This window comes from Alosa sapidissima, chromosome 16 (genome assembly GCF_018492685.1).
Source record: "Alosa sapidissima isolate fAloSap1 chromosome 16, fAloSap1.pri, whole genome shotgun sequence".
Taxonomy (NCBI): Eukaryota; Metazoa; Chordata; class Actinopteri; order Clupeiformes; family Clupeidae; genus Alosa; species Alosa sapidissima.
This window is the reverse complement of record NC_055972.1, coordinates 16,166,699-16,187,187: the sequence shown is the minus strand read 5'-3', so window position 1 is coordinate 16,187,187 and position 20,489 is coordinate 16,166,699. Positions and strand designations below refer to the sequence as shown.

The following is a 20,489-nucleotide window of genomic DNA, read 5'->3' as shown; positions in this document are numbered from 1 at the left end:
TTGGGCCGGCACACATCTATCTACACTTGTACTAGCACCCACTTACACAAACACAAATGCACTCGTGCTGCCTAGTCCCTCTTACGCTTGCAGGCACACACACACACACACACACACACACACACACACACACACGTGGCGTGTGCTACTACAGCCTGCTGTATTTAGCCTGTGTGGCTTGGCTGGGGTGTTATAAGTGGCTCAGCCATCAAGTCATCTCATGGTCGGGGTGACATCACACTGCTCTCTCACTTGGAAAGCTTGGAGGGAGGAGGTGTGTGTGTGTGTGTGGGGGGGGGGGGGGGTCAGAAGGACATGGAGGCACATGGATGGGCGGCATGTCACCTTCTGTGGGGTGAAGGATGTAGGAGGGTGGATGGTGACCACTCATCTCTCATTATGCCTTACACTCTCTCTCTCTCTCTTGCACGCGGCATGCACACAACACATGCATAGCGGGTGTGTTAAGTCTTGGGGGACGTCAGGCAGGGAGACGTTGAGTTCACTGCGAGGGTCTGCACTGCCAGCTCATCCACACACTCAAGGCAGCACTCGTGCCACAGGGAGAGAGCCGTGGGGAGGGGAGGGGGAGGGAAGGGGTGCTTTCTGGGCCTTAAATGCTAGTAGTGCACGGGTTGTGGGAGAGTGATAAAAACCTGACAGCCCCCAGTTCAAGGCGGCTGTGTGTGTGTGTGTGTGTGTGTTGAGCAACAAAAAGGGGATGCAAGTCATACAACTTTTCCCCTTCCTCCTTCCCACAGATTTGCTGATATGTCCTGAGATCCTCACAGCCATTCACAACGTCGCCAACCCAGCAGTGTTGAAGGACACCAAACCGGGGCGACCATTCAACTTTTGACCTTTTGTCAGACAGCAGTCTGCCACTGTTTTTGCTTCTAGAGCTTCTGAGAGGCCCAGACGGAGGAGCAGCACACAGCGGCCTTGACGGACGGGAAGACGTGCGAGATTCCACAGGGAGAGGGCGGAAAAACGAAGAGAAGAGAAAGGAGCGGAGGAGCGGAGGTGTGAAAGATAGAGGACAAGTGGGGAATTCCACGAGGCTGAAGCCAGGCGTGCGGAACAGAGAACAGGTTACCTCTCTAACTACAGAGGGCTACACACACACACACACACACACACACACCTCAACACTGGAGGGCTCCAAGGATTTTAGCCAGATGTCAAGATAATCGGACAGGAGTTCAGCAGCAGCATCATCGTCCAACAATTTCTCTGACCTCTCTGGATTCTATTTCTCGCCCACTTTTTTTCCCGCCCCTTCGTTTCTGGAAAACATGACCTTGTGGTTGGGTTCTGGGGCCTTGTGGACAGTTTAGCGTTGGTGTCGAGAGTGGACGTGGACGTGACTGTGAGTGCGGCGTGTCGGTGCTGGCCATGTCGTGGAAGAGGAACTACTTTGCGTCGGGCAGCAGCGGCCTTCAGGGCATCTTTACCCCGCGCACCATGACCTCCATCGCCCCTAGCAAAGGGCTCATTAATGAGCCAGGACAGAACAGCTGCTTTCTGAACAGTGCTCTCCAGGTAGGTCACCCACCCACACTCCCATAAACACAGACTACTTAAATACATGGCCTACACATTGCATCACCAGTACAAATACACAATATGAAAAACATACACTCCTACTGTTTCATCTGGGAAAAACTTGTAAAAGGAGGTGGAATCTTTTGTACCCCCCCCCCCCCCCCCACACACACACACACACACACACACACACACACTTGCTCAGATATGGTCACAGATTGTTGTTGTGACTTGTAGACTCTTTGTGCGTTTGTTTTTTAGCCTCCAGCCAGAAGAGAGTGGAGGAGGCAGAGGTGGAGGGTGTGTTGTTTATGGTCAGCAGGTGTCAGGGGTGTGTCAGCTAGAGGGGGAGCTGGGTGTGAATCACCCCAGAGTGAGAGGGGAGGCGTGGGCCAAGCACTGGTGCAAATTCATGGAAAGGGTGCGGATGACGCCTCCTCTTTGAATCTCTAGCTCACCCGTGAATAGTCATTTTGTGTGTGTGTGTGTGTGTGTGTGTGTGTGTAAGGTGACCATTATGGACTCTGTGAAGTCCAAATAGCAGTAAGCAACACCGTAAGCATCTGACTCAGCAACAGATCACATTATCATTAAGGCTACTTAGTGTCGTTGGGTTGAGGAAGGGAGTGAATGAAAAGGTGTCTTTGTGGGACAGTAGCCTAGTTGTGGGCGGCGCAGTGGTGCTGTTTGAGAAAGTTTGGGAGTCAAGGTCACCCGCTGTTTGGTGCTACATCTCGTCCTGACAGCCCACTGCTTATTTTTGGGAACAAATGGCTTTCTTATAGCAGACATAATAAAGTGTTGGCCCGGCCTTGCTCCACATGTTTGCCTTTTCCACAGAACAACCTCCATGGCCTCATCTGCCCTCTGCTTCTCCCAGCTTTGGAGGTTATTAAGCTTTGTGCACTTCCTTTGATATTACCCGTTGAGGATTCCTGTAAAGACACCACACACACACACTGATGCAGTCATTTTTTGTGGTCCAATACACACCCAGATCGGCTATTCCCAGCTTCTCGCTTGAACTGTAGCACTCCTACTTTTCCTTCATCCTAGAGAATAACATTGTTCTAATGTTAAAATAACAGTGCCCCCCCCCCCCCCCCTTTTTCTTTTCTGTTTTTTCTGTGTTCTCTCAAGGTGTTCTTTTCCAGTGTTTGTGCTCTGAGGCACACAGGACTCTTTTCACGCAGCTCTGACAGTCTCCCTTTGTCTTGGCCTAATCCATGCGCTGAGGCTGTAATCAGGGGGGGTGGGGCAATTACTGTTTTCTCTCCCTGGCCTCCTCCACACTCAACGTGTATCTCCACGTTCACTCTCTAGGTCTCCTGGCTCCATGTTGATATAATTATACTATGGATGAAGGCGTTGTCGTGTGTGTGTGTGTGTGTGTGTCTGTTGAGTTGACTGTCTTGAGTTTGTGTTTTTTGAGATTGGGAGTGGCATCTTTGTCTGTGTGTGTCTGTTTGTTTGTCTGTGTGTGTGTGTGTGTTTGTGTGCATGAGTTGGAGTTGTGGTTGGGTCATTGATGACCCAACCATGAATCAGACAGTGCGTTGCTTTGTTTATCTGTGGGGTGTCATGGACGGGCAGCTGTGTGGTAATGAGCGTGTTGATCACTTCTCAAGCGTGACCTCTCCACTACCGTACAGATCGGCAGCATTTGGTGTCCTGTCCACCTCTGGCTAGCCCCACAGGCTTCTCGGCCTGGCCAGGCCCTCTCTGGACGCAGAGCTGGGAAAGCACCCTGCATGAGGACAGGCCAGTAGAAAAATAAATAATGGAGAGTGATCTTCATGGCCGGATAGTCACTCACTCATGAGCACTTATGCAAACTTGCTGCTACTCACTCTTTCTCTCTCTGCCTCCTCTTTTCCTCTCTCTCCCCCTGTGTTTCTATCTGCCTTTTTCTCTCTCTCTCTCTCTCTCCCTCCCTCCCCATAAGCCATCTTCTGTAGATGTTTGCCTGAGTGAGTAGGAACGCCAGTGCTGCTTATTGATCCCCATTCTCCGTGGATCCGCTCCAGGCTGGCTGAGTGCCGTCTCTGGTGCATCGCAGAAACTTTGATGCTCACTCTTTGGTCCCCTGTGAGCAGGACATGGAGGGCATGGAGATGGGGTGCGTGGGGGGGGTAGGAGTGGAGAAATCGGTCTGTCAGGATGCAAATACGAACTTCAGCAGAAAACTAAAAGCACATAGCACCAGTGTAGTTGCTTACGCCAGCATCAGAGATGGTGACGTCGTAAATATGTGTATGGTTGGTTGTTTGATGTGTGTTTTTTCTCAAAAGTGCAGACGGCCGTCTATCAAGGCATTTGTCATCCCTCGTCCATAATTACCTAGTCTGAGCAACCAGTCATTAGTTCTCCTCCCTCTATTTTTGGATTACCGTATAATCAGCTATATGGAACTAAAGTGGATTAGCGGCGTGAAAAGCCTGCCGAGCTACAAATTAGCGTCACATATGAGTCAGGAGATGAAGGAGGCGGCGGTGGGGGCGCGGGGTGTATGTCTAAACAGTGTATAGACGTAGACGTTGGTTATGAAGCCCCAGGGGAATACAGTTCTTGTTGTTGCGCTTTGTTCCCCTCCCGCCGGAACTGAAACTGCTGTGCAAGAACCCAGACTTGATTGGAGACGCTTCTCTGGAATGCGTTGTCGTCTGGTCTTTCATGCTCAAAAGCTTAGACAAGAGATCAAGGAGGAATGCGTCTTTCTTCTCCTTTTTATGAACTCTGTGGTCATCATCAGGAGCATAATAATAATCCTCCGTCCCTTCATCTCTTTCCCCCCCTGGAGGTTCAAGCGCAGGCTCGCCACAGCCCCTGTGCTGTCGTGGGGCTCTGCTGAACCTTACAACCGGCTCACTACAGCAAACACTTGACTACATTCTCCGTTTTAAAAAAAAAGAGAGAAAAAAGTCAAACCTTAATCTCCCGCAGTGGATCCCCAGAAAAGCTGGAGCGGTAGCCGAGCTCTCGCCCCTGCGGTGGGAGTTAAATCCTTAACCCCGGCGCCCTCATTAAAACCATAAGTGTTTGCCCTGTTACCTCAGAGACGGAGGTGTGTCTCCCACCGGACAGACGTCATAGACGTCAGCCGCAGCCTGCAGGAGAGGAGAGGAGTGGAGTGGTTGTTTTTCTCCTTCTCCTTCTTCTTCTTTGTCCTTTCATCCATGCCGGTAAGCCTGGGCCCCCCAGAGCTCTCCAGACTGAATTAACTGGAAAAGGCTGAGAGGGTGCGGGCCGCCGCTGCTGCTACTGCTGCTGCTACTTTGTCCCATCCATTCCTCATTATGCTGCACACGTATTTGAGGCCTTTATGGGCCTGGCACAACGATGTCCGTCTTTTCAGGGTTTTGTGAATGGTAACCTATGTCTGCGTATAGAATTTGGAACAGGCTGAAAGATGTTGACGTATGTTGACAAATTGATGAATGTGTCTGTTCACTCTCCTGACGTCTTCTCAAAAGAGAGCGATTTCAGTGTTTTGTTCTCTCTCCTCTGTCGGTCGGATTCTGTCTGTCTAGTTTCACGTGTCATGTTGTTTGTCTTGGACGGACTGACCTTTCTCTGCGCTAAAAGTTTGAAAGGCAGAGAGCTCCGTGCAGAGCATCGGGCCCCCAGTACAGGCTGAAAGCCTTGTCATGTCCGTGTCTTCCTGGATCGGAAAAACAGGAGGACTATATCTCCTCAGCAGGAAGCAGATGTCCTGGAAACACGGCAAGGGGCACAGGGAACAACCAGAGCTCTTTCCCTCCTGCCCACTCTCTCACTCCTCCTTTCTCTTTTTTTTCTTTCTTTCTTTCTTTCTTTCTCTCTCTCTGTCTACCTCCCTCTCTCTTCATCCTTTCATTCTTCTCCTCTCTTTCTGCCAGTCTGCTCTCTCTCATTGTCTTTTTTCCATCTCTCTCTCTCTTGCTCTTTATTACTCTTGCTCCTTGTCTGTTCTCTTCCCATCTCCATCTCTCTAGTCTCTTTCCTGTCCTGTGCTTCTCAGGATCAAAGTCGTCATGTGCGGGCACTATTGGTCCATTTCTCTCTCTCTCTCTCTCTCTCTCTCTCTCTCTCTCTCTCTCTCTCTCTCTCTCGTGCTCCCTGTTCAGCTTCCACGACTTGGTCTTGCTTGTTTGCCGCCTCTACTATCCATGTGCGTGGGGGACCAGAAAAAAAGAAAGGAAAAAAAGTGTCAGGAAAAATGCCAGAGGTCTTTTTGTGCATAACGACATCTGCCACCATGCATGCCCTGAAATCCAAGCCCGGCTTTTTGTCGCGCAAACGAGCAGCCAGGACACGCAACCGTGAGCAGCTGAAACGAGACTGAAGATGATCTCGCATGGATTTGGCTGCAGGGCCAGCCAGGCAGGCAGGCGGTCTAAGAAGGCCGAGGGCGCCGCGGCGCAGGGTAAGAGTCGTCCAGCCGCGAGGACTTCGGTACATGCCGTCTCCAGCAGGGCTGGTTTAACGCCACGATAAACAAACATGAGCACTAGAGAAAAAAAGATGGGAAAAGACGGAGCTTGTTTCTATCTGCTGCTGGGCTTATTCAGCCCAATTTCACGGGGAGGGGGATTGTGTGTCAGCCTTTCCTGCTCTGGCAGAGCACTCGTTCTGTGTTATCGTGTGTGTGTGTGTGTCATGGAGAGGCTGAGGTTTGGGAACATCGGCGTAATGAGCAGCTGTGTCTCACGGCTCCAGGCAGGGGGGGGCACCTGGCCTGTGCCCATCCCACGTGAGGTGCCCCTGCTCCTGCTGGAAGTGGGAGGGGTGGGGGGGTTGGGACGGGGCTGTTATCTCTGCCCTGACTCTCTCCAGGCCAGGGGGACGCGGAGCGATAGCGGCCGCTAGTTTGCTGCTGCCAGCCACTGAGTGCAAAACACAACAATGTTTCATCCCTATCAAGCCCCAACAGTTGTGCTTACAAAATGATTGTTAGTGTTTGCAGTCAGTCGACAAAGCCCGATGTGAGAGGCACGTACAAGTGAAAAGGAACAGCAGAGATAGTGTGAATGATGCAGTGTGTGTGTGTGCGTGTGTGTGCGTGTGTGTGCGTGTGCGCGCGTGTGCGTGTGTGTGTGTGTGTGTGTGTGTGTGTGTGTGTAAGAGTCACAGTGAGACCGGGCCCAAATGAAAGGTTATTTATTACTCCAGGGTCCAATCAATCATGAACCTGAGTGGCCTCTCCATTCATTATCCCTCCCTCCCTCTTCCACTCTGGATCTGCCCTAAATCTGCAGAGGGGGAGCACTGGACAGGATGGCACTGGGCTGGGTGGAAAAACGCCACGGACCAGCCTGGACTGTAAACTTACATGTCAGTAGGGGGTGCAAATGCCCCCAACACACACACACACACACACACACACACACACACACACACACACACACACACACACACAGAGTGGCCTTCAGGGTGTGGGTGGAAACATAGAGGTGGGAGGTCTTCAGGAAGCGTCTCTGGAGGGTCATAATCTAAATTGGAGGGTAAACTTTAGGCTGTATTGATGTGGTACAATGATTTCAATAGGGTGCTGAGAGACTGACACGCGCACACACATACACACACATACAGATGGACAAAAACACACACTCTTACTGACTAGGGCTGTCACTTTTGTGAAAAAATCCTGTTCGATTCTTGAGACATAATTGTTCATTGAATCGATTGTAAAATCGATTTTTCATGTCTAAAGACGTTTTAATTTTCAACACCAAATATAGGACAATCCACGAACAACTAACAGGCATTAGGACGAACGTAAAGGGGGCGCTTGAAGACGCACAATGGCGTGAAGTTTCGTGCACAATGACAAACAGGAATGCAACATTCTCGAAAAACAATAAGCAGAGTGGACTGCCATAACATCAGTGAAAAACATTACTGCAGGCTTCAACGTGGCTGCGTTTACAATTAGAAATGTCAAACAAATTTCGCCTACGTAGAACTCACGACTGCACAGTTTGCATACCGCTTTGTCCTTCTCCATAGTCTGATATACCCAAACCCCGAAGTGCTTCCATATCGAACTCCTCAAGTTATTAGGGCCTATCACTCGTATCTCTCATGTCGCACAGGTTGATCGTGTTGTCCTCAATTTTTTGGCAAAAAACCAGCAGCACAGCAGCCGATTGAAAAAGCTGTTTCCGGTGCGTAAAATTGGTGGGAATTTTCTTTTTAGCTTTCGCAATGCTTACTGCACTTCGGAATTCTTTGTTATTTTTCTGCTTGTTCCTGAGTTTTGTTACATCTATCTTTTTCATTTGTTTAATTCGTTTAAAATTAATAGTGTACATATTTGGTTAAAATCGATTCCCTATTTTAGTTTTCAAAACTTGTGTTGGTTGGTCCAATCGATTGTGCAATCGATTTTCGAACGTAAAGTGACAGCCCTATTACTGACACACTCGTGCTGCACTCAAACATACACACACAGACAAATATTCACACACACATCTTTTTCTCTGCTTAAAGGTAATCTCATAATCCTGTCCTGAGTGCTGTCGTCATGGCAGCTTTGGCACTGGGTGGCATTGTCCATTTTTGTTATATCATCAATTTGCATCTTTTCCAGTCAGCTCAATTTCTCTTTTTCCTCTCTGTCTCTGTCTTCCTCTCCCTCTCTCTCTCACACACACACACGCACACTTGCGCTCATACAGACACACACACATGGTCGCATTCCCTCCCTCACTCCCATTTTTGGATGTTCTCCCTGAGTAAGGCATCTGTGGATGGCACCAGCTGTTTTTTAGGGTCAGCGAGAGGTCTGATGTTAGGGCTGATTAACAATGAAGTGGACGTGTTTCATCATTCGGCAAAAAGCAGCTATTTCGTCGTATGTGCTGCAGAAAATGGAATTCTCTGAATTCTGAAGATAGTTTGTCTAGATGGTAACACTGACAAGCTAATAGCAAAAACTTCAGTTCAAGGGAAACAAACAAATCCATGAGTTTGGAGAAAATGCAACATTTGTACACACACACACACACACCGATGCTTTTGGTCTTGCTTGTGGTGAAGGCATCCATTGCATGTTTCTCCAGCTTTAAACAACTGTAATAGACTCTAATCACTCTGACAGACAAATGTGCTTATAACTAATTTTACTCAAAACCAAAGCTCGCCACGCTGTCATCTCAGTGAGATGAGCGAACAGCTTTGTTGTTCCAAGAATTGCTGTCATTCGGACCAAAACCGTCAAGAGAGAAACCCTCTTGCATGCATTTTCTTTTCAGAGCCCCAGTTTCAGAGCCCCAGTATGCTCTCACACACATCAGCTGTGATTTTCCTTGTCATAGACATCCTGCCCAGGCTTGTTGTAACTCCGATTTTGTGTTTGTTTGAAAAGAAACTTTATTTTTGTGGGAATAACCGTGAGAAGAGCAGCTCACATTGGCACAAGCCCTCTCCTCTACCCCAGCGGCATCAAAGAGCTGGCGGCGCTCTCTCTCTCTCTCTCTCTCTCTCTCTCTCTCTCTCTCTCTCTCTCTCTCTCTCTCTCTCTCTCTCTCTCCTCTCTCTCTCTCTCTCTCTCTCTCTCTCTCTCTCTCTCTCTGTCTCTGTCTCTGTCTCTCTCCCACTGAGTACACTGGGCTCATGGAAAGCGCCGCAGATTGCAGCTTTCTGCTTGAGGAGGCTTTCACCTGGACTAGCTGTATTGGTACAAGAGCGAGACAGAAGGGGCACGCACACTGGATTTTATTTATTTATTTTTTGCCCCAGGAAAAAAAAAAAAGACTATCTATCTGACTGAGCTGTTACTCACTCTCTTTGTGTGTGGCGGTTAGCACAGCTGGCTGTAAAGGTAGCCTTGGTGACCTTTTGGAGGTCATTGGTAATCAATGCCACTGATTGCTTTTGGCTGCAAGTGAGTGTGAATGGTGGTGGATGCTCTGGGTGATCACTTAAAACTATTTTCTCCTTTACACTCGAGCTAGGGCTGGATATTGATGGTATGCTATCATAGGTGTGTGAGTGTGAGTGTTTAGTCAACACTGTGATGGAGGGTGATCTTTAATAGGAGAATATTATGTTATTGTTTGGTTATTTTTTGGTTATTTTTGAACAGTTAGCAATATCATTAGAGAAAAGTTAACAATTTAGTAGTCATATTGTTCTCGTGTCAGCATTTAATTTGGATTTAATTGGCAGCTCGCTGTGAAAGCAGTAAGTTAATGGTGTGCCAAACTCCTTTATTTGTTATGTGCATTTCTGTAGCTTTTTCTGGCTTTCCTGAATAATTGTGTGGAAAAATAATGAGTGCTAATTAGCATTTAGTGTAGTGTGTGTATATACTCTTTTGATCCCGTGAGGGAAATTTAGAGGCAGCAGAAGCTTATAGTGATAAGTAGGGGAAATGAAAGCAATCAAGGAGGTTATTTAGTTGTTGTTTTAATGTTAACAAAAGTAGCAAAGTGTTGCAACATCACAAGCATTTCTCATTAAGCGGCGAATGAGTACTCTGGCTGCCCTTTAGTCTCAGATGGTGTTAATTACTCAGGGATGCTATCAGAACAGGCAGTGGCTGATCATAGGAGTGTCAGTCTCAGGACCAGTGATCGGCTGGTGAAGGGGGGTGTTTGTGTGCGTGTGTGTGTCGAAGGAGAGTGAATGTCGTCCTAATGCAGACTGACAGCTCCTTCAATAATTTAGCGTTGCTGTGTGTCAGGAGTTTCAAGTGGAACAGAGGGGGCCATGGGTAAGATTTTGAGTGTGTGAGTGAGTGAGCAAGCATGCGTGTGTGCGTGCGTGTGTCTGTGTGTGTATTTAGCGCGTGTATGCATGGACGAGCGGTCTGGTTGAGTTAACAGGGCAAGGAGAGCGTCCAGTCTTCACACACACACACACACACACACACACACACACACACACACACACACACACACCACTCACACAGCCCTCAGGAGACTCCCAGGCTGGTCCAGATGGGAGATGGTGTGCGATCAAGAGAAATAGAGAGAGATACAGAATAAAGACAATTAAAAGATAGAGGACTGAGAGAGGAGAGGGGAGAGAAAGAAGAGGGAGAAAGAGGGAGGGGGAGAAAGAGAGAGAAGGTCATCCGTGAGGTGCCTGTTTAGTCTCATGCTAATGCCCCTCATCTTGTCTTTCCTCTGGCACGAGCGGCACAGCTTCTCACTCCGATGTACAAGGACTCTCCGCATCTGTTTTCACTCTCTCCCCACCTCCCTCCCCAGCCTTGTTCTTCTCCTCCCCTCTCCTCTTCTTTCCTCCCTCTTCACCCTCTGTTCTTCTCTCTGACGACTCTCTCTCTCTCTCTCTCTCTCCTCTCTCTCTCTCTCTCTCTCTCTCTCTCTCCTTTTTCTCACCCCACCCAGCACTCCCCTCACCACCACCACCACACTCAGGGAGTCTCTGACCTTCTCTCAGCGCGCTGTTTTTGGGATGGGGAAGACCGTCTGAGGATCTCTCTCTCTCTCTTTCTCTCTCTTTCTCTCTCTTTCTCTCATCTGCTGGGCTGTTTGGATGTGGGCGAGTGAGGCTTGTTTTCAGCTGGTTAGTGGAGTGAGGGAGTGAGTGGCGGCGCTGTGGCGGCCGGGTTAATTGCTGGCTCTGTGTTTGGGGCGTAGAGGGTAATACCCCCACTGGTGCCCACAGCCAAGAGACGGATTTAAGAGGAGCCTTCAGGTCTGCTCACTCTTAAGTACCTCAGCAACTCTGGACTGTCAAGCCCCTTGGCTTCAGGTAGTATCTCTTTCTCTGGGTGTGTGTGGTGGGGAAGGGTGGGGTAGGGGGGTGGGGGTTGGGGTGGCGTGTGTGTTTGGGTGTGTTTGGTGTCTAAGCAGATAAATACCCTAGTAGTGCATTGATGCAAATGTTTTGGTAACTTAGCAGCAGAATCCTCAGAGTGTGTGTGCGTGTGCGTGTGCGCGTGTGTTTGTGTGTGTTCTGAAGCTGTCTGTAGAAGTAGGTGCTGGAGGATGAGAGGCAGTGATGTGGAGTCCTTGGAGAACTGAGGGGGGTGATGTTTTTTGTAGCTTGCTGCGTGTCTGATCGCCAGAGCGATGGAAACGTTCCTGCTGTCAGCCGCAATGGGCCCCCACCCCCACTCACCCTCACACATACGCTGAATTGCCCAAGGGCTGGACGCCCTCTCTAGCTCAGTTTTCATGATAGTTGTAGTAAATCAATCTGTTAATTACTTATTTGATATGTAACCACAGTAACATTTAATCCCATTTAAAGTGTCATGTTTATTTCTGAGTTGGTCCTGTGTTGATGATTTTTTTTTTTTTTTTTTTTTTTTTGTCAACGCTGTGCAGCCCCCCACAAGGCTCTCTGTTCTCATTTTCTTCTCATTCTCTCTCCCTCCCTTCCTCTCTCGCTCCCTCTTTTTTTCTTCTCTCTCTCTCTCTCTATTCCCCTCTGTCCATCGTTTGCAGGTGCTCTGGCATTTGGACATCTTCCGTAGGAGCTTCCGTCAGCTGACCACACACAAGTGCATGGAGGACTCCTGCATCTTCTGTGCCCTCAAGGTAAATGCCTTTCAGATGAACACCAGAGGGGAGACCTCTGCTCTCTTTCACTGACTTAAAAGGGTCGGTCTTTTTAAGGCAAAAAAGCCCCTGGTCTTGTAGTGACTCAGAGGGAACCTGGGGCGAAGCCCAAAAGAGCGACACTAGAGGCGACATGCCTCAGGAAGTCACACTGGAGATGACTCCGAGCTGTGCAAAGCCTGTCTCCTGAGATGAAGATCCACAGCAGTGGTTCTGATCGGCACTCTTTACCAGGGATGGACGACATGTTGCTGTTCAGTTGAACAGAAGGGATCTGTGGTGATGGGGTGTGTGTGTGTGTGTGTGTGTGTGTGTGGAGTGCAGTCAGATAGCAGGGTGTGTATAAGTTTGGGTTATTCCCCTATTGAGAAACCCGACTGTGACGGGTCAGGGTTTGAGTCGACTCCCTTCCTGTGCCCAGGGTGGGTGGGACTTGAGCCCAGTTAGCCAGTTTCCACCGATATCATCTCTTAGTCATTAGCTGGACGACAGGCACTTCCGGACCAAAATGTTCAAAGGACTACTTGGAACTACCCACTGAGGAGCTCTCTCAACAACTGTTCAAAAGTAGATGGTGCTCAAAGTGGACAGTGAAGGTAAACAGTGGTTTGCAATTCATAGCAGCGTCATTGGATGTTGACTTGTCTGTGTTGGCAAAGGCTTTATCAACACACCCACCTTTTATGCAAGTGGGAGTGGAAACATGACTCGTGTATGGGTTCTCTGTAGTTCTTGTTTATATGGCGAACATTCTATGCCGGTTTGACTGCTGCATTGGCTTGTGTTAGAATAGTCAATGTACACTTTCTAAGAACTGTGATCGTCCTCATGTCCTGCAGTGTGGACACATAATAAAGGGGCTTTTCCTCCAACAGATCTGAAAACTATGAAAAAGTTCCTCCTGTCTGAAAGCTCCTAAAAGAGCAGACCTCAGGCCACTCCACACCCATTTTGTCTGTCTGGCTGGTTCTCTCTCTCTCTTTCTGTCTTTCTTTCTTTTCTTTTCCTTCTGTCTCTCTGTCTTTTCTTTCTCATGCCCCTGTAGTTTTATTTTCCTTCCCATCCTCTCCACTCTGGCTGTGCCTGTGTTTTTTCTCTCTCTCTCTCTCTCTCTCTCTCTCTCTCTCTCTCTGTCCGTTTTTTTATTGCATTCCATCCAATGTGCCCGAGCGCCAGCGGGCCTTTCCATCCGCCGCTCAATAACTCTGCAGGAGACGAGCGGAGCGGGTCTCTCCCTGCCCTCCCACCCCTCCCCTCCCCACTGTCCCCCACCTCACCACCACCCAGCGGGGGACCGCCTGTCTGCTGGTGGACTGACCTGACAGAGAGGGTCGCCCAAACGACCCGTTTCTGGGTCCGCACGCTAGGATTGGCCACTACAATCTGCCTGTCTGTATTGGTGTGTTCATGCCTGTGTGTGTGTGTGTGTTTGCTCGCTTGCGTGGCTGTGGCTGTGTCTGTCCACGTGCTACAGCATGCTAGTGTGTGTGTTTGTCTGTCTGCAGCACGCTAAGTCAGATTTGTTTGTGGATTGGTTTCCCTTTAGGTCTGTCTAGACTGGTGGTGTGCCTCTGTCTCTCAGGCGGTCAGTGGCTCAGCTCTGCTCTGCTCTGCCTGTGTGGGTGTCTGCTGACTGTTTTTGTTGACCTTTATTTCTGTTCTTTGCCACACACTAGCGCTCTGCTCTCACAATATGTGCCTACATGTTTCTCGCTTGTTCATTCGCTAGAAAGGAATATTTGTGGACAAATTGTCTGCGTTTGTCCAGTTGCCCATGTATGTGGTAGTCTGAGCTGTTTAAGGAGGCAGTCTCGCAGTATTAACCTTTTTGCTGTCTAGAGGTAGCCCTGTTTGTGTCTCTTTCCTCCAGCTTTTTTTTAAATAGCCCGACTCCCATCGAGAGGAAAAAGGCCTTTTACTCAACCAGATTCTCGACAACTGTGTCCGATCCTCGGTCATGATTAATGTATTACATGCGAAAGAGATATCATTACGATTTCATGAAGGCGTCTTGTACGTCCAGTGCGGTACAGAGAAACCGAGCAGGTGGAAGATGACTTGTAAGTGTGCGTGCGCTCATGCAATATGCTCTGGTCTGTGTGCTGTACTGCTGACAAGGCCCAAAGCACTATCTGGCCAGCTGGCATGAGCTAGAGAGGGAGAGGAGGAGGAGGAGGAGGGGGAGGGGGGGGGGGGGGGGAGTACAAGAGGGAATATAATGTACAACAAAAGTATAACGGAGTGATTGAGAGGGAGAGTGAGACGAGGCTGTTTTGATTAGGCCTTGAGACTGTTCTAAACAACAGCGAGCCGTGTGAACATGCTGGCGTCTCGTTAAAATCTCAAGTGTTGCCCGCGGTGTTCTGGCAGCCTCAGCAGCCGCCGCCGAATTCGTCTCGAAAGCGTCCGGGTGCCACGCTTTTCCTCCAGCTGCCTCCTTGCTCTTTTCATCGCCTTTGTTTCGCTTGTTATCATTGGAGATACTTCTGGTGAGAATTAGTTACTGTCTGACAAACAGTGATGCCACTTCTATTACCAAATCCACCCCCCCGCGTAGTAGTTTATGGAACTGAACTAGCCTGAACCCAACTGGATTGATTTGAACTGCACTGAACCCATTTGAGTGGGACTGAGTGAATTGTACTCTATTCTGTTGTGTCTGAACCCAGTTGTACTCCATTGTGTCTGACCGGCTGCTGTGGTGTGTGTTGTGTGTTTGTTGTGCTTCCAGAGCATCTTTGCTCAGTTCCAGTTCAGCAGTGAGAAGGTGTTGCCGTCGGACGCCCTGCGCAGCGCTCTGGCCAAGACCTTCCAGGACGAGCAGCGCTTCCAGCTGGGCATCATGGACGACGCCGCAGAGTGCTTCGTAAGAGTTTCTCCATTCCTATTAAAACCCTTGACAGAAACACCTCCAGTCTCGCCTTCTCTCTCTCTCTCTCCCTCTCTTCTCCTCTCTCTCTCTGAAACTCTCTGTAATCTCCTCTTTCCTTTTTTTCAGTTTCCTTTTTTCTTTTTTTTCTCTCTTCTTTGCTGGCTGTTTCTCTCTGTCTGTCTCTCTCTCTCTCTCTCTTTCATTCTGCACTCACCTTCACTGTGGCCACTGCCAAACGCAAATCAAAGCTAACAGAATTTCCTTTAAGGGCTGAGCATCCCGGCCAAAATGGCCCTGTTGGGATTAGTCGATTAAGGCTGGCTCCTGTCTTGTCCTTCTTTGTTATGAGCGCTGGTGATGGTGAGAAACAGCCCTCGGGGGTGCGTGTTGGCCCGGCGTTCCGCAGGCACCTTGGAAGCCTCCCGGCGGCAGAAGGCCGAGGGGGAAACGTTTGATGCTGGGCAGCGAGCTGCCGCAGTCCTGGCACCGGCACCTGTACCAGGGAGGACAAGAGTGCAGAGAGTTCAGCCAGTGCACGCGCTTGCATCACCGAATCGACACGAAGAAGTAAACAATAAGAACATGAAGCAGAACACCAGAATGCCTTAAGAGAGCTCTCTGTCCCAATACCCTGCACTCTGTTCTGACTCTGTCCTGCGTTATCCTTTTCGGTCGTGCTGGCTCAGGTTGAGGGCTCGTTAAGACGAGTCGCTTCATTTCTCCTGACGGGTGGTTTTATAAGCAGGCACTCTCGGGCAACATGCCAGCCCACGCCAGTGCATGCCCCCCCCCCAGCGGCCTGTGCCACAGCACGCTGAGATAATGCTGACCACTGCAAACCCCGCACAGAATACCGTTGTACTGGATTTTAATGTATGCATTTTTGTTATTGTCGTTTGTCGCATTATCATGCTGGGATTCTCACTCACTCACTCACTCACTCACTCACTCACTCACTCACTCACTCACTCACTCACTCACTCTTTTCCCTCCTACTTTATTTCTTTCACACCTTTGAGCTTTCTCTTTGTTTCTCTCTGTCTTTCTCTTTGCTCTTCGCTCCTCTTTTCCTCCTTTTTTTCCTCATCCTGTGTGTGTGTGTGTGTACGTGTGTACGGTCCCGCAGCCTCTGCAGAGTGCTCTGGCGTGCTGTGGGGGGACTCTGTGCTAGTCCTCCTGTCCACTTGACGAAGAGGAATGTTTGCTCATAAGAGCGGCGTGAATCACCCCCCCGCTGGCCGCTGGTGCTCTGCGCTCTCTCAGGGCAATCTGTCCTCCGTCAGCAGGTTCTGGGCCCCGTGGCCGCCCCAGGTCAGGTGTCACCTCCATAGACTGCTGCATTGCTTATGCCCCCGCAAATTCATGATCAGATGGAGCGCTGCTGAGATTTAACACCACCACCTCGCTTAGGGGGAAAAAAAACGACTCGAGTCGCAGCCCCGGTTACTGGGGCTTTTAAATATTTAAAGAGAACTCTCGAGGGAACCCTCTCTTGCCCTGGGTGTCTTGAACTGTTCCGTGTAAATGTCCGGATTCCGGAGTGTTCTGTTATGTATGCATGGTGTGAGCCTGGCAGCTTAGGTGAATTGATGAGACCCGCTCTAACAATCCCCCCCCCCCCCCCCCCCCCCCCCCCCCAACCTTGCCGTGTCGCAGGAGAACATTCTGATGCGCATTCACTTTCACATCGCCAACGAGAGCAAGGAGGACATCTGCACAGCCAAGCACTGCATACCCCACCAGAAGTTCGCCATGACGCTTTTTGAACAGGTGAGTGTGCCGTGTGACGCCTACACACTTGAATGTTTGTTTTCTTAAAGGTCATGTTAGAATCATCAGAAAAAGCTAAAAGGGGTGAATTTGGATTATAGATCATATTGGGATGGATTTCTTCATTTTATTTTATTTGCAAATTCAGAAAATATTTTGGTTATTTCAGTCTTTATGCTGAAGTCCCTGTGAATGAAATTGAAGCTTTTTTTGTCATACCAGCAAGTGAAAAATTAAAGCACATACACACACACAGAGACTTGAGCTAACCCCTTTTCCCTCTTGTGTGTTTTTGACAGTGTGTCTGCAGCAGCTGTGGTGCCTCCTCAGACCCCTTGTCCTTCATCCAGATGGTCCACTACATCTCCACCACCTCTCTCTGGTCAGTACCGCAAAGCTGGCCGGGACACACACACACACACACACACACACACCCTGTCATTCATCCAGATGGTCCGCCACATCTTTCTGTTCAGTATGGCACAATGGGCTGGGTCAACACACACACACACACACACAAACTTATACAAACATGAACACATTAAAATCCTATCGCACCCTCTTACATAATTTAGTCATGCAGCTGAGTGTAAGTGTGCTAGCAGTGTCAGAGGGCTTTCTGGTTCCTCCACATTTCACATCAGAACACATTCAGATCAGATCACTTTGAAGAAACAAACCAGAGTCAATGATATCAACAATCTGAACCATTAGTATCTAGTCAATCAGTAAAGGTGCTGGTGAGTGGGTTGGTTAAGCCCTGCATGCTGTTGCCATGGCCTGTGAGTGGAGTGGATGGGACCAGATTGGCACGAAGAGCCCGTGCTAGCCGCCTGTGGCTGCCTGTGCAGGTGTCGTGTTTGTGGGCCACATCTGTGCAGGCGTCCCCCTCCCCACGACCCCAGCCGGAGCGCCGCCTGCCAGGCAGGGGGGAGCCACCGCCACGGGGGCCAGCGCTGATGCAAACGGGGCGGAAATCGCCTCGTGAATATTCCACCGCTTGTTTCAACATGGCACTAATCAATTCAGCAAATCTGCCTTTAGAAGTGGCCCACATATGGGACGAAGCTCCCACCTCCACACACACACACACACACACACACACACACACACACACACACACACACAGAGACACACACACTCACACACACACACACACACACACGGCTGATTTAGTGAACATGGCACTCTGCCAGGCAGGCCTGCTGCACAGCAAGAGGGCCGCTGTGGCCTGACCACTTAGTGCTGGAAATGTGTCTGGTCCAGGAGTGCATGCTGCACTCAGGAGCCATTACTGGCTGCAAACAGTGGCAGCAGCAGAGTAGCAGTGAGGCCATCAGATGTGCTGAGAGGGCTGAGGTTTAAAGCCTAATTAGGCCTTTCCTCCGCACTCTTGTGTCTAGCTGCATAACTCCTGAACACAGACACACACGCACATGCATGCACGCACACTTGGGGCACACACATACATGCACGTACGCACGCTTGGGGCACACGCACACAGACACACACTACGCTTTCAATATATATATATATATTATATATATATCACATACACACAGTAGAACAAGCTCTTGGCTTTAGTGTCCCCTGAAGCCAGCTGCAGTGCAGTGCAGAGGTGTTTCAGACGACTGCTGTCACCCTGCTGGGGGTTTGACACTGACGCTGCACTGCAGAGATGCAGAGCAGCTACTCACTCCCAGCCAAACCACCTCAAACAAAGACTGCTAGCATATGCTAAAACACACACACACACACACACACACACACACTCACAATAGAACATCCTGTTAAAGGTGCAGTCAATGATCGCACGCGATTTCAAGCCCATACAATTTTTTTGTCACATTCAGCAATCACCTCCTTCCAACTGCTAGCCCATTCTGTGAATACACTGTAAACGCATGGTGTCTGTAGGCAGCCCAGACTCTGGAAAACTGGAAACAGACAAAGTAGGGGCCTGTCCCCCAAACAAAAATGAAACCCTCTGTGGAGTTTCTCTGGGAATAATTGCGGGAGGGGTGAACTACCTCTGGTGTGTTTCATTTGTTCCTTGATTAAAATATAATGCAGGTTGTTTTGGACAGAAGCGTCTATTTAAATTTAAACATTTAAATATAAACATAAACAAATTCCTGCGCAATTGCTGACTGCACCTTTAACAGTGGCTGTGATGTGCAGCTTGTTGAGGAGTTGAGTACCTGATTGTGTTTCTCTCATCTCTCTCTCTCTCTCTCTCCTCTCTCCTCTCTCATCTCTCTCTCTCTCTCTCTCTCTCTCCTCTCTCCTCTCTCCTCCCTCTCACCTCTCCCTCTCCCTCTCCCTCTCCCTCTCTCTCTCCTCTCTCTCTCTCTCTCTCTCTCTCTCTCTCTCTCCTCTCTCTCTCTCTCTCTCCTCTCTCTCTCTCTCTCTCTCTCTCTCTCTCTCTCTCTCTCCTCTCTCTCTCTCTCTCTCCTCTCTCTCTCTCTCTCTCCTCTCTCTCTCTCTCTCTCTCTCTCTCTCTCTCTCTCTCTCTCTCTCTCTCCTCTCTCCTCCCTCCCTCCTCTCTCCCCCGGGGCTGCAGTAACCAGGCAGTGCGGATGCTGGAGTGCCGGGAGAAGCCCACTCCGGACATGTTCGGGGAGCTGTTGCGCTCAACGCCAGCACCATGGGGGACCTGCGCAACTGCCCGTCCGTACACACACATGACCAGGACTCATTTGTCTTCCTCACATACATACACACACGCATACACACACATGCACACACACACGTGAGCTCTCTCTCTCTCTCTCACACACGCACACACCACGCACATACACACACATGCACACACACACGTGAGCTCTCTCTCTCACACAAACACACACACACATTTGTGAACTTTCAAACACACTTACTTATATACCCTCCCTGTCCAGTTGCTCAAGAGGAGCTTTATCACAGTTTGGGGCCAGACTGAGGAGGAGGTTATGATTGTTAGTCATGAGAATACCACACTCTTAAAATGAATGTGTCCAGATAGGGACCCACACAAGTTTGTGTTGTTTCCTTTTTTAATTTGTTACACAAAATGTGTACACAACTTGCATTGTTTTTTTTTAACACATCTCTGTGTTAGGGACAACACATTCGTTTAAGAGTGCAGTATGAATTCTGATGTGGACATCTCTGGAAATCTTGTGATTTTTTCTATTTGTTTCAAGCTGACTGTGTGTGTGTGTTTTGGGCTTTTGGGCATTGAGTAATAGCTAGGTCAAGATGGCAGTGTATGGGTTGAATGTTAATGTATCTTATGGCATGAAAGAACAAGGCTACTTTTCTCACACAGTCTACTACACACCACACACACGCACGCACGCGCACACACACACACACACACACACACAACACACACACACACACACACAGTCACACTCCCACTCCCAGTCACACACCCACCATAAACAGTGCCTTGTTTGTAACAAAGCGGCGGGCCCTTGGGGATGGCACAGTGCCTCTACTACGGCCTCATTGTTCAGTGGCAGCATGATGGTCATGAAACATCTTGTGCGCATCAATTGCTAATGGAACATCTGCCCGTCGCTCTCCCTGACCCTCAGTGCCCCACACCCATGTTAATAGATTTGCAGGATGTCTCTCTGAGAGCACTTTATGTAGATAAGACAATGAATTTAAAAGCCTTTTAAATGAGAATTAATAGACACAATGTTTTTAGGAGTGAGGGGTTGAAAAGTGCTTTGTTTTAACGAGCTGGCTTCTGTTTGTGTGCATTTCTGTTGTGTGTGTGTGTGTGTGTGTTGAGG

At 49.2% G+C, this 20,489-nt stretch overlaps 1 protein-coding gene across 1 annotated transcript in view; it reads left to right on the top strand.

The window, feature by feature from the left end:
- The window catches only part of usp54a (ubiquitin specific peptidase 54a), a 51,474-nt gene that overhangs the window by 7,325 nt on the left and 23,660 nt on the right, over positions 1-20,489 (top strand). The window contains 7 exon segments of the mRNA XM_042066208.1: positions 762-1,542; positions 11,949-12,041; positions 14,794-14,928; positions 16,591-16,704; positions 17,004-17,086; positions 19,268-19,337; positions 19,340-19,378. Of these exon segments, the coding sequence (XP_041922142.1) occupies positions 1,396-1,542; positions 11,949-12,041; positions 14,794-14,928; positions 16,591-16,704; positions 17,004-17,086; positions 19,268-19,337; positions 19,340-19,378 (681 nt within the window). The 5' untranslated portion in view covers positions 762-1,395.